At 36.1% G+C, this 12574-nt stretch overlaps 1 protein-coding gene across 17 annotated transcripts in view; it reads left to right on the top strand.

The window, feature by feature from the left end:
• Cyrib (CYFIP related Rac1 interactor B) overlaps window positions 1–12574 on the top strand; it is a 135657-nt gene that overhangs the window by 119498 nt on the left and 3585 nt on the right. For 16 of the 17 annotated variants that reach the window (XM_046464656.2, XM_058585734.1, XM_058585731.1 and 13 more), the window contains 6 exons: window positions 4754–4890; window positions 5884–5961; window positions 8084–8200; window positions 9060–9139; window positions 10186–10312; window positions 11804–11874. In XM_046464656.2, coding sequence (XP_046320612.1) covers window positions 4754–4890; window positions 5884–5961; window positions 8084–8200; window positions 9060–9139; window positions 10186–10312; window positions 11804–11874 — 610 coding nt within the window. The remainder of the gene's footprint in view (window positions 1–4753; window positions 4891–5883; window positions 5962–8083; window positions 8201–9059; window positions 9140–10185; window positions 10313–11803; window positions 11875–12574) is intronic. The other variant, XM_058585729.1, reaches the window with a different exon arrangement.

Genomic DNA, 12574 nt, shown 5'->3' with positions numbered 1-12574 from the left:
TTGAAAGACTTTGTCTCCAACTCTATAGTCCTTCCCTGTATGATTTTTAAGAACACAAAAATTTGAATAACTCATGGGCCCGAGGAAGACTGTTAAATATAAAGAGAGTGGTTGTTTATGTAAATTCTTTTTATTACTCTAAATAAGAATTGTGATTTATTGTCCTAAGTGTAAAAATTAGTTCTTTTACAGTATTTGCCTTTCAATCAAGTATCTGTATAGTCTAGCAAACCCTTGTACCTCTGTCAGCTTGGGACCTTTCATCTCAGTTATTTTTTCTGTGTATTTAGAGCTTTTCCTGTGCTTAATACATAGGTGCATGTGAAGTTTTTAAAGTGCTTTAAGTGATCTTGGCCTCTTAGCATATGTCATTTAAAAAATAATAATAATTGAAGTATAGGCCAAACAAGTTGGACTTCAGTGTTTTCCTGTATTTAAACCATAAGAAATAACCAGTCTAGTGGCACTGTTCCATTTCAGCTGAGGAACGTAGTAACACAAGTAAATGCAAATAGCTATCCATCTTCCTGTTAACATTTGGAAACCCTGAACCTTCATAATTGTACACAAGGGACTTCTCTAAAGTACTAATTTAGGATCTAATGGTACCCTCATCTTTTGATCAATAAACCTGGTTAATTATATTTTCTAGTTTCCTAGCTGGCAGAAAGCATTTCCTCTCTTGCACACAATAGATATTTATTGTTTGTTAAATGAGTAAGTGATATATTGATACATAAACACACCTGATACAGCACCTGTGTATTAGGTATTTAGAAGCAGTCATAATAGTAATTTTAGGCTTTGGAGACATAATGGCCCATGTTGTTACTTATTAGCTGTGTGGTCTGGATCACATCACTGCACTTCACTGAGTTTCAATATTCTCTCTGGACCTCCTGTTTATTCAGTTCTTTCCATTATGTCCCCTAATCCTTTCTCATTTCATCTCTTACTGTACTGTTGAGCCAGAAATGAAGATAAATTCCACAAACAGCACATGGAACACCACATGGATATCAAGTCGCACATGGTCCTTCAGAATCTTTCGATCCTATGGAGATGTTTGTGTGAACTGAGTATTATAGTCACCAGGGGTTATACTCCAGAAGAGGGACCCTGATCCTTGCTGGTATATATATTTATATGTAGAGAGGCAGGGCATGTGTCACCTGACTAATGTGGAAGGTACAGGGGATTTTTTTTGTTTGTTCATTTTAAGAAGATACTGAGTTTTGCTAACAGGCCTGGGGAACTCTGATACTTGCTTGCTTTGGTCTGAGGCCTTGGAACCATTCTTTTTGAGACAGCTACCTGGTGGAAGTTCTGTGATCACACAGTAGGCACATCACTTCGTCTTGCCTTGGTCTTCTGCACAAGGGGCTTATTTTTGGGAGTGCCCCTTGAGTCATAATGAGCAAATCCATCCAGCGTGTTGAGTTTGTGTCACTGGGCTAAATCTATTTAAATCTACATAAAAAGTTCATAGTACCCATAGTAATTGTGGTTGTGTCTGCTTACTGTCTTAAAGTCTTCCTGTCCACATTTGAGTTGTCATGTGAGGATGCAAGGGCTAGTGTTTGTGGATGGATGGATGGCATTTGGTGAGAACAGATAGCTGTTGTCTCTAAAGTAAAACTCTGCAGAGACCTCCTTTTTGTTTTGCCATCTCATCTTCCCCCTTCTGGTTCTAGTCTGTGAACTGATTTGTCTTCATTATTTCTCCTAGTTGTCTTTTTCTTCCGACTTGACTTTGTAGCTTTGACTCTCATTCTAAGACAAGCTGTCCTTTATTTCTTTCAGAATTCAGAGCTTAGTAGCTCAGTGATTTCCTTCTGTCATCTGCTTTTCCTAAAATTTCTAACCATATGGTTTTGTTTCAGGAGCTTCATTAGAGTTTAATCCCTGAATCACTTCTTTTTTGACCATCCTTTCTTTCCAATTCAGCTAGAGACCTGGGCCACCTTCTGTGGAGTCCTTTGTCCTTTGTTGTTTTTGTTTTGTTTTGTTTTGTGTGTTTTTTTAGTTGAACAAAATATCTTTATTTATTTTTATGTGGTGCTGGGGATCGGGGATCGAACCCAGGGCTTTGCCCGTGCTAGGCGAGCGCTCTACCGCTGAGCCACAATCCTGCCCTGTCTTAGATTTTTAAGGCAGGAAATTGTAGGTCTTGTACCAGCACAGACTGCAGGGTGAGAATACATCCAGCAGCTTTAAAGGCAGAAAAATAGCCTTACCATCTTAAGTTTCCCTCTTCTGGTAGCTCCACCTATGAGGACTTCAGCCATTCATAGAGATAAAGTTCTGTAGCTATTGGTCATTGGCCGTTGGAACTAAGTCACATGATTCTACTCACCAAAGTATTAGAACATGTGGAATACTGCTATTAACCCTGAGATTTAGCTGGGCATGGTGGCACACTTATAATCCCAGCTATTTGAGAGGTTAAGGCAGGAGGATTCCAAGTTTGAGGATAGCCTGGGCAACTTAATAGGAACCCTGTCCCAAACTAAAACGTTAAAAGGTATAGAGTTATAGCTTAGTGGCAGAGCATCCTGGTATCAGATCTGTGGTACCAAAAAAAAAAAGAAAAAAAAAAAAAACAGAAAAGCAAACAAATACACAAAAAACAACCTTGAGACTTGATTAAATATAGGCAAATACAAATTTCTTCTTCTCTTTAGCATCCTATAATAGTTTCTTATAATATCTTTCTATTCTTACGTTTTTCAAACTTTACTTTGCACTTATATTAACACTGACACATGAATTGAATCTTGGGGAGAAGTAAACAGTTTTTTTCAAAATAAATTTTGTTCTTCTTAATTGGTCTTTTTCACATAAACTCTTAGATCTCTATTAGCTCTGTCAATACCCTACAATCCAGTCTCCATACGGCAGGTGAAGTGAGGTTTTAAATACTAATCTGATGATGTCTCTACCATGTTTAAATGGTTTCTCCAGGGACATGGGAATTATAAGGAGAGAGTGCCTGACACGGCACATGCCTGGTATATGTATTGTCTTGGTCTTTGGTTACACTCTTCTTTGCCCTCCCTATTCCACCCTTATTGGTCTTCTTACAGTTCTGTGACTGTCGTGTTCTTCTCAGCTCAGGGTCTGTCTTCCTGCCCTATCTGCAAACTCCTGCTCATTCTTATGTGCACTCCAATCTCAACCCCGATGTCACTTATTCAAGGAAGTCTTTTCCTGCCTTCAGCTAGGTGAGGCCCATTTGTATATTTTTCCACTGTTTCCTGTACCACACACTCTTTTTTAGCTTTTGTCACAACTGGAATCATGTCTATATGTAATAAGGCTCTCTGTGGGCATATATCTTCCTCTGTTCTCAGAGCTTGGCATAGAGGAAGCAGTTAAGTTTTCTGACTGACTTAAAAAAGGTTAATAGCTGCTATTTGGAGCTATTGTGTAGATGGAAAATAATGTCTGTGAAATGTCTAGTTCAGTACCTGGCACATAATAGATGCATATCTTAAATAAGGTTACTGAAGGCTACCTAGAATGTTGCTTTATTTGGAAGAGAGTTTATTAAGTTGGACTTGGGAGTTAGAAACACCTGGCATTTGCTAAATATCACCTTGTGCTCTAACATATTTCAGACTCAGTTTATATGTCTGTAATGCCTAGGTCATAGTTGATGGTGAAAGTTAAATGAGTATCTACTTTAAAAAATGCAGGGCTGGGGATGTGGCTCAAGCGGTAACGCGCTCGCCTGGCATGCGCTGGGTTCAATCCTCAGCACCACATAAAAAAATAAAGATGTTGTGTCCACCGAAAACTGAAAAATAAATATTAAAAAAATTCTCTCTCTCTTTCTTTCTCTCTCTCTCTCTCTAATTAAAAAAAAAATGCAATGTAGGGATCTTTACAAATAGTAGAGCCGGTCCTTTCTTAAGGGTTGATCTGACATAAATCTATTAATTTATCATCAATATTTATTAATCTGGCATTCATTTATTAATGTTGTTATATCGTCATTTAACTCTAAACTCTATCTAGTATCGTTTTCTGATTCTGTAACCTTATAACTAAGTTTGAGGTTTTTTTTTTTTTTAAGTGAAATAATGGTTTTTTCGTTTTTAAACATAGTATTTATTGGTCTTGCATTCCAAAGGTGGAATTATTTCAAAGGAGCTAATTTGCTATTTAACAAATTAGAATATTTATATTACAGTCCCAAATGCAACGCCCAAAGATAACCTAGGAAGCTTATTAAACCCCGTATTTTGTTCCTAGTAACTAAAAGAAAGAAGATTGTGTTTATAAATAAGTGGCGTATTCTTCAAGGTATAAGAAGTTGGTAATCAAGTCATAGCCACATAGATTTGATTGTGGACATAGTGCTGTTGAACAGGTTACTCAGCTAGAGGTAATAATAACTGTTTCATAAAAGCAAATTTTATACTATGTGGAATGGTGAAAGAATTTAAATTTGCCCTTCATTCCTGATGTTATTCACATTCTCATTCTGTGTTATTTTGAAACCTGGGTTTATATATTGAGTAAGTCCCTTTTAAGTTTCATTGTGTTAAACAGTATTCAATTTGAGTATATGCAATGTATGACTAATGGCAAAATTTAAAGTTCTTTCATTGTTTTGATTATATGTAGGTCATTTGTGTTTTAGAGACCTTTTTTGGAATTGAAATCAAAACATTTATGAATTGTTCACTTTTTAATAAACAAATATCAGAGAGATACAAAAACCTTAACATTTTTATCTTTCTGTTAGAAGCAGCATTAAGAGGCCTTCTGGGAGCCTTGACCAGTACCCCATATTCTCCCACCCAGCATCTAGAGCGAGAGCAGGCTCTTGCTAAACAGTTTGCAGAAATTCTTCACTTCACCCTCCGGTTTGATGAACTCAAGGTAGAATTTTCTGCTTGTCGTGGTCAATATTAAAATCATGTTTTCCAATGAGTACTAGGAGGAAAAGCCTGGAATCCTTGATAAAATGTGTTAAATGATGTCTAACTAGACTTTAGCATGAATGGAAAACTGAATTTGAAAGTATGGCAGGTCTTTTGGTATAAAGAGCAAATCATCTAATATTCAGTCTTCATATTTTAAAATCACTGAAATAATAATACTGAATATTCTTTTCTAATGTTTTTTCTTTTCTGCTCATCCCCAGTTTTTTGCACCATTCTTTTAACATAAAGTTGTTAAAACTTTTGTCCCTCCCCCACAACTTTTTTCTTTACTCCTTTTCTTGATCTAGCTAATTGTAGTATTTATAACTGTAAATATCCTATTGTTAGAAGGGTTAGTGTAGAGGAATAAGTTCTGGGTTTTACATCAGACCTGACTTCAGTTTAGGCTCTGGCACAGTAATCAGTTATGAGACCTTGGGTTCCGTCCTGGGCACCCTGTCTAGAAAACGGAAGAGCTAGATTGTGAACTTGGACATTTACAGTTGTATTATAGACGGTTATAATTATTTTATTAATACTTTTGCGCACAAATGATTTGTATGTAAATTTTAGTTTGCTTGAGGATTATTGCCCTGTTGCCTATGTATATATACTTTTATCCAAAACAAGTGCCTCTGTATTCCTTTTTGGTTTTGTTCTTTGGTAATGTTAATTTTTTTTAAATACACTTTTAGGGTAAAAAGAAAGGAAGGTATGCTTACTGCCCATGACTGAAAAACAGTCTGTATGGTTTCTGTATGTTCAGTTAGGACTGAGTACAATCTTTTAAGACTTACTGGGTGATATCAGATTCGTTCTTAAAATGACATTACAAAATAGACAACATTTACATAGCTAGTTAAAACTATATTTAGTAGGGTTTTATTTCACTTAAATTTTACATAAGTATCTAGTTCATAACATATTTTTTCTTTCATGTCTTCTTTAGATGACAAATCCTGCCATACAGAATGATTTCAGCTACTATAGAAGAACATTGAGTCGGATGAGGATTAATAATGTTCCAGTAAGTTAACGCTTTGTATCACGGGGTTGGTAAGAATAATTCTTTTCTCAGTCTATTTATTTTATTCTTTTTATTCATTCATACAGCAAGTATTAAAGTTAGTGATTATGGACAACCACAGCTGTGGGAGGAGAGGGCAAATTGTAGCAAACCATGTGGTTTTTGCCTGTTTTTCTTTTTAGTCTTTTGAACTCCCACCACTACTTTAGTAAAATTGCTTTTTGTCTGTATAATATTGATACTATAACTTTCTCTGTGTATTCTCATTTTAACTGTACAGAAACTTTTAACATTAGTATATGAGGTTTTTTGGTCCCCATATTCTTGGAGTGGATGACTCCTGGAGAGAAATTGACCTGTACTAAGAGAAATAACTGATGTTGACAAGAGAGAAGAGTGAGGTCATGGACTGTTAGCACATCTACACCTCATTATGACTGAAGAAAAACAGCTTCTGGGCCTGTTCCTTGGCTGGTGCAGCTTGTCATCTATTTTTCTTCCTTTTTTTTTTTTTTTTTCCCTCCTGTTACAGGGGATTGAACCCAGGGACACTTTACCACTGAGCTACATCCCTAGCTGTTGTTATTATTTTGCTCTGAGGCAGTGTTTTGCTGGACTCAAACTTGGGATCCTCCTACCTCAGCCTCCCAAATTGCTGGGATTATAGGAATGGGCCACTGCTCCTGGTTCTGCTGTTTTCTTTAGGCCTGTTAATCTCTTGCCGTTCTCCTTTTTAAAGCTGCTTAGTGCTCTTTTTTTCTTAAGGAGTTTAATACCATAAGTAAAACATTAGACATGAAGAAAATATTATCTTCTGCTTTCTGTATTTTGAGAATCTACATTGGTATAAAAAATAGAGAAATTTCAAAGAACAACCCTAACCTCAGGCAGGTAATTTAGCAGAAAAATGCTATAATTATGTGAGGAGGAAAGAGATTTAAAAAAATAAAAATAAAAAAAAATTGCAATGGAGCCATTAATTTTTTTCATTGGAAGGTACTTATGAAATAACCGCTCTAAGACAGGCCCTGCTTTGGGGGTAATGATTTCTCTTCTATGAAGGATCTGGTTGTTTTGTTTTTTTTTTTGCATCAGTTTGGTTTTATATAGACCAGTTCCTAATGTGAAGTTGACTTTTTTAATAAAATTAAAACACCCAATCTTACTGTAGTCATCCTTGCCATGACTAGAGGACAAAGGACATTACAGACATCTTTGTACTGTTTCTCACTCAGTTGTTATAGGTAAAGCCAGTAGTTTCCAAGTGAGATATCTTTCAGATTTCTTCCCCATCCTCCTTTTCATCTCCTGCCACTTTTATCCCAATTGAGCTCCCACTTCCCAATCTTATATGGTCATTCTATAGCAGCATAACTTATTTCTGACCTGCAGACTTCTTACTTTTGATACAGTTCACCTACTGTCATGAGTTAAATTTCATTAAAGAATTGACTTGCTGTTCTTCCAACACTATATGTGGTTCCCTATTCTATTTGGAAGAATAATAGGAACTTATGTTAGCATTTATGGCACTCTACAATCCGACCCCAGTTTAAATCTTTTGCTAGTTGTTGCCCTGCTGTTACACTGATTTTGCTAAAATTTATTCCACCAGGGCATTTGAAAGCATGCTTTTCTTTTTGCTGGTTAGGAATACCTTGCTCATCTATCATCATTATAAAAGTCTAACTCTTTTATGAGGCCTTCTTAGTTTCTTTTAATCTAACTCAGTATTTTTCTTACTTCCTTTTTCTGTCATTGCCTTTTAGCCTGGTGGACAGGATATACTTTCATAATTATCTCTCTATCCTCCATAGCATTTAGAACAGTTACTTGTACGTAGTAGAAAGTCCAACAAGGTTGTATTTAATTTTTTAATATCATTTAAGATATTTTAGAGGTTAATCTTCTAAAGAAACTGCTTACTATCATTTGTAATTTTTTTTTTATTTTTTTAAACAATACATAAGTACTTTGCATATGTGAGGGTCTGAATATAATTTTTAGAGGTATTTATTAGTTTAATAAACATTAATGAGGTAGGCACTCTGTCTTGGTCCTTTTAAAATATTTTCATATTTAATAATTAGTAAACTAATATCAGGCACTCTTTTTTATTCAGGCAGAAGGAGAAAATGAAGTAAATAATGAATTGGCAAATCGAATGTCTTTGTTTTATGCTGAGGCAACCCCCATGCTGAAAACCTTAAGTGATGCTACAACAAAATTTGTATCAGAGGTAAGTATTGCCTAGGAAAGTATTCTTTGCACTGACACTCTTCCACCTATTGCCGACATGCTGATCGCAGCAAGTCTCATGACTTTAAATACCTTCTCCACACAAATGTGTACATTGAATCCTGACCTTTTCCTGAGATCCACACACACAGGTCTGCCCACCTGTGGGCAGTCTCTCACTGAGGTACAGTAGATACCACAGTGATTACATGGCCTAATTGTACTATTGGTTGTCTTTTTCAACCCTGTCCTTTTCCATTCTTGCCTTTCTCAATTAATAGTACCACTGTACAAACAAAACTTTTGGGGTTATCATTTTAAATTCCTTTCTTTACCTCAGTCCCCACATCTATCTTATCAACCAGTCATTTTGACTTGTCCTCAAAAATATATTGTGAATCTGAAAATCTAATCCATGTTATTGCTACCTACTCAGATCAAACCACCACCCTGTCACCTGGATCACTGCATCCAAGCTGCAGTTGCTCTTCAGTTTTTCACTTTTAGCCCCACTGTAGTCCTTCCCCTGTATAGCAGCAGAAAATCTTGAAACATAAACTATTCCATTCTTAGCTTAAAATGTGACTTACTAATACCCTTAGGATAAAATTCAAATACCATTTGAGCCTCCAGCCCGTATCTGCATGGCCACTCTTTTCTCCCTCAGCTAGCATGTAAGCACTCTTGGGGACAGCTGTATTTCAAGTTTGGTAGAACAGTGCCAGTGCTTAGAATCTAGGGCATTATTTAGAAAGTTCGGAGTAGGAGCTAAATAATAAAGTTGCTAATTTTTCATATTATGCTAAGTTTTAAGCTATTGTTAAATAACTTTGTCACTTTTCTTGTTCTCACACTTACAGAATAAAAATTTACCAATAGAAAATACCACAGACTGTTTAAGCACCATGGCTAGTGTATGTAGAGTCATGCTGGAAACTCCGTGAGTATTTTAGCTGACCTTTTCACTCCGACAATACTGTTGAAATGATTAGTATTTCAGAACATACTTAAATATGCATGGTTGCCAGATGCCCCACACTAGGAAGACTAATTAACTGGTCTCTTAGGAGCAGGAATTGTGTGGTGGTCTTTTGGGCAGGGGAGGGAGTAAGGGAAAAGCTGTAGTTACACCTGTTATAAAAACTGTTTATTTCTGTTTAGAAAGAACCTTGCCTTTTTGCCAGAGGGCTTTTTATCCCTTTCTCTCCTATTAGTTCTTTACACTTGAACCTGAATTCTTTTCTGAGAATTTTTTCCTGTCAACAAGCAGAAAGAATCCCTCTTGGATTTTTGAATAATATGTTTTTTATTAGGTAACTTTTTTTGTTTTGGTAGTACTTTTTTAAAAATACTATTCTCTACCTCATTGGAAAACCTCATGAAGCAGGAAGACAACTTTCCTCTTCCTCCTCCTCCTCACATCAGGGAACAAGGTCCTGGGAAATGAAGGACTTCATGCATGATGGCCAACCCACACATGTCTAGCTATCCCTGGGCTGGACCTGGATGCTCTCTGCTATGCCATACTGCCTACCATAAAGATATTCATTTTTTTTTCCCAAATGAGAGAAGAATATTGTTAAATTTTAGTAAAGTTCAAACCCAGTGTTATGATAATACATTTAGATCAAGCTGGGTTCTAAAATAGCAAACCAACTTGCTTTGTTAAGCTGGTGACTTTTCATCATATTATTGGCAGTAGTTATTGTGTAATATCCATCCCCAAACTGTTATTCAGAGGCTACTTTTGATTACTCTAAAATTATCACTGCCTGTCAAGCAGAAGGGTTAATATACTAAGGTAGGTGCACATGGAAACTAGAAAATGTGACTATTCCATCACTTTCTTCTCTCTGGGGACCTCATTGTGGAGAAAAGGGCTTAATGTTAACAACCCTGTTGGAGAATAAAGGGAGAAGTCAGTATCAACTGAAAGTGAAGTCAGCTAAGAGTTTTGTGATGTGCCTCATCTTTTCTGCCCTCCAGGGAGTATAGAAGCAGATTTACAAATGAAGAGACAGTGTCATTCTGCTTGCGGGTAATGGTGGGTGTCATAATACTCTATGACCATGTACATCCAGTGGGAGCATTTGCCAAAACTTCCAAAATTGATGTAAGTTACACATTGTTTTATACAATTCCAAACAATTTCTTACATGAAAACCTCAGGCTTTTATTTAAAAAGCTGGCAATGGACTCTTATAGAACCTAATTATAGTCTGTGATAATGATGGGTTTTCTGCTTTTGCCATATTTCTGGTAGCTTATTTACAAGTGGAATTTAGTGATTGAAGGAGAATGTATTGTCTGTAGAATGTCTCCATAGGGTCCTTCTACATATTTGGCAATATAAATAGATAATCAAATAAGCAAAATTTTCAAAAATTTCAGTTCCTTTGGCCAAAGACCACTTCAAAGAAAATGTTTCTTTTCAAAGTATATACTAGAAGTCAGCAGTGTTGACTCCAAGAAATAAGTGAAAGAGTTTACTTATTTTCTCTCCCCTTTCCATTCATAATAATTTGTGATTATAGCCAGAATTCTACTTTCATTGTCTATGTAAAAGTTTATATTAGAAAAAAAAGTCTTTCTCTGGTTTCTCTATTTTATTAGACAAAACAATTACTTATTATTTATAAGTAATTATATAAAATTTATTTTGTCACCCTCTCACATTTCGTTTGTCAAATTCTGACTAGTATAAGTTCACACTTACTGTGTGTTACCATGTCCCAGGAATTTTGCATTTGTTTTCCTGTGTCACTGTGACAATCCCTTTAGGATATAGGTGTTATCTCCTGTTCACTACTAGTGCAACTAAAGATAAGGAAATGAAGTAATAGAATTGTTAATGAATGGTAGAGTGAGGTGTTTAAACCTGCATTCTCTGGTTTCCCAAGTTCTTTTTCACATTAACCAGGCTAATCTTCTTAAGGGCCACCTTCTTTGAGCTGTTCCCCTTTTTAACAGTTATAGTGTGCCTGGCCTGTCAGTTCTGCATGGTCTCTATGACTCCCCTCTCAGTCCTGCAAGACCTGCAAAATTCCTGGCTGCCATCTGCATGCTGTGAGGCCTCAAAAGTGCCTCTTTTCCTTGCTAGTATTTCAATTCTGTCCTTTAAGTTGCTACTTAACCTCTTTTCCAGGAAGTCTTCCCTTAGCAAACAGTTCACTTTTCCTTAGCGTGGGTGGTACTTGTAGTTTGACTGATTTGGTTCTCAAAAAGTTAAGTCTTACTGACAAACCGAAAATAACACTTAGGTATAGGTGTTTGTGTGTGTGTATGTGTGTGTGTGTTTCTTCTTCTAAGAATGAATGATTTTCGGGCTAGGGTTGTGGCTCAGCGGTAGAGCGCTTGCCTACTAGCATGTGCAGGCCCTGGGTTCGATCCTCAGTGCTCATAAAAATAAATAAAGATATTGTGCCCAACTAAAAAATAAATGTTAAATAAAAAGAATGAATAATTTGCTTTTTCTAGAATGTAATCTCTCAAGTTCTAAATTATTTGTGGTCCTGATTTATTTTGTTTTATTGCTTTGAAAATAAATGTTAGATAAAAAAACGTATTTTGGTTTTTCTGTTTGTTTTTTTTTTTTTTTCCTTAGATGAAAGGCTGTATCAAAGTTCTTAAGGACCAACCTCCTAATAGTGTAGAAGGTCTTCTAAATGCTCTCAGGTGTGTATGTACACAAACATATGTATAGAAGAAATAGGTTAGAAAAAATGTTTCAAATGTGAATAGTATGGATTCTGCCATTTCAGCTGAGTAGAAGCTTTGACTGCTTTTATTAAGATGATGGGAAGTGCTGTAGAAGCAAAGACTGCCTGAATAAAGAAGATCTATTCTAAATGAACGTAAGAAGGATTAGGAGCTTAGTTTTAAACTTTTTATAATGTAAAGCTATTTTAACCATAAGCCTAATGTTTAGAATTTTGTCTGAGGTTTTTATAGCACATACTTCATTGGTTTTTACCAATCCGGTGTTTTCTTTTCGTTCTTGGTTCTTTTCTGGATACTCCTGTTGTCTCATCCTGGTTCCCCCATGTGCTTTTTTTTTCTGATGGGTCTGACTCTGAAGCAGCAAGAGAAGGAAGTCTTCTGTTAAAACAGGAAATTGAGATCTAGGAGGTTTGGTTATTTTGTCACCTTGAAGGAAGTATGCTTCAAATATTAGGTTAGAAACCTAGAATCTAGTATTATTTAGATTTTTAAGGGTAATTTGGTCCCATTTTCCTTAGAGTTAGGACAAAGGAGAGCAATGTTGTTAAGGGAAGGATGGAGTGAAGGAGGAGGGGAGGAGGAGGAGTTAGCCTCCTTGGAGGCAGAAGGCACCTATCAGCTTTGTTAAGCTTTCTTTCCAAATATATAGTGGAAA

The sequence above is a fragment of the Marmota monax genome, unplaced genomic scaffold, assembly GCF_021218885.2.
Source record: "Marmota monax isolate L192 unplaced genomic scaffold, Marmota_monax_Labrador192_F-V1.1 WCK01_AAM20220418_F8-fsc00003, whole genome shotgun sequence".
NCBI classification, from domain to species: domain Eukaryota; kingdom Metazoa; phylum Chordata; class Mammalia; order Rodentia; family Sciuridae; genus Marmota; species Marmota monax.
This window is presented reverse-complemented; position numbering and strand designations above follow the sequence as displayed.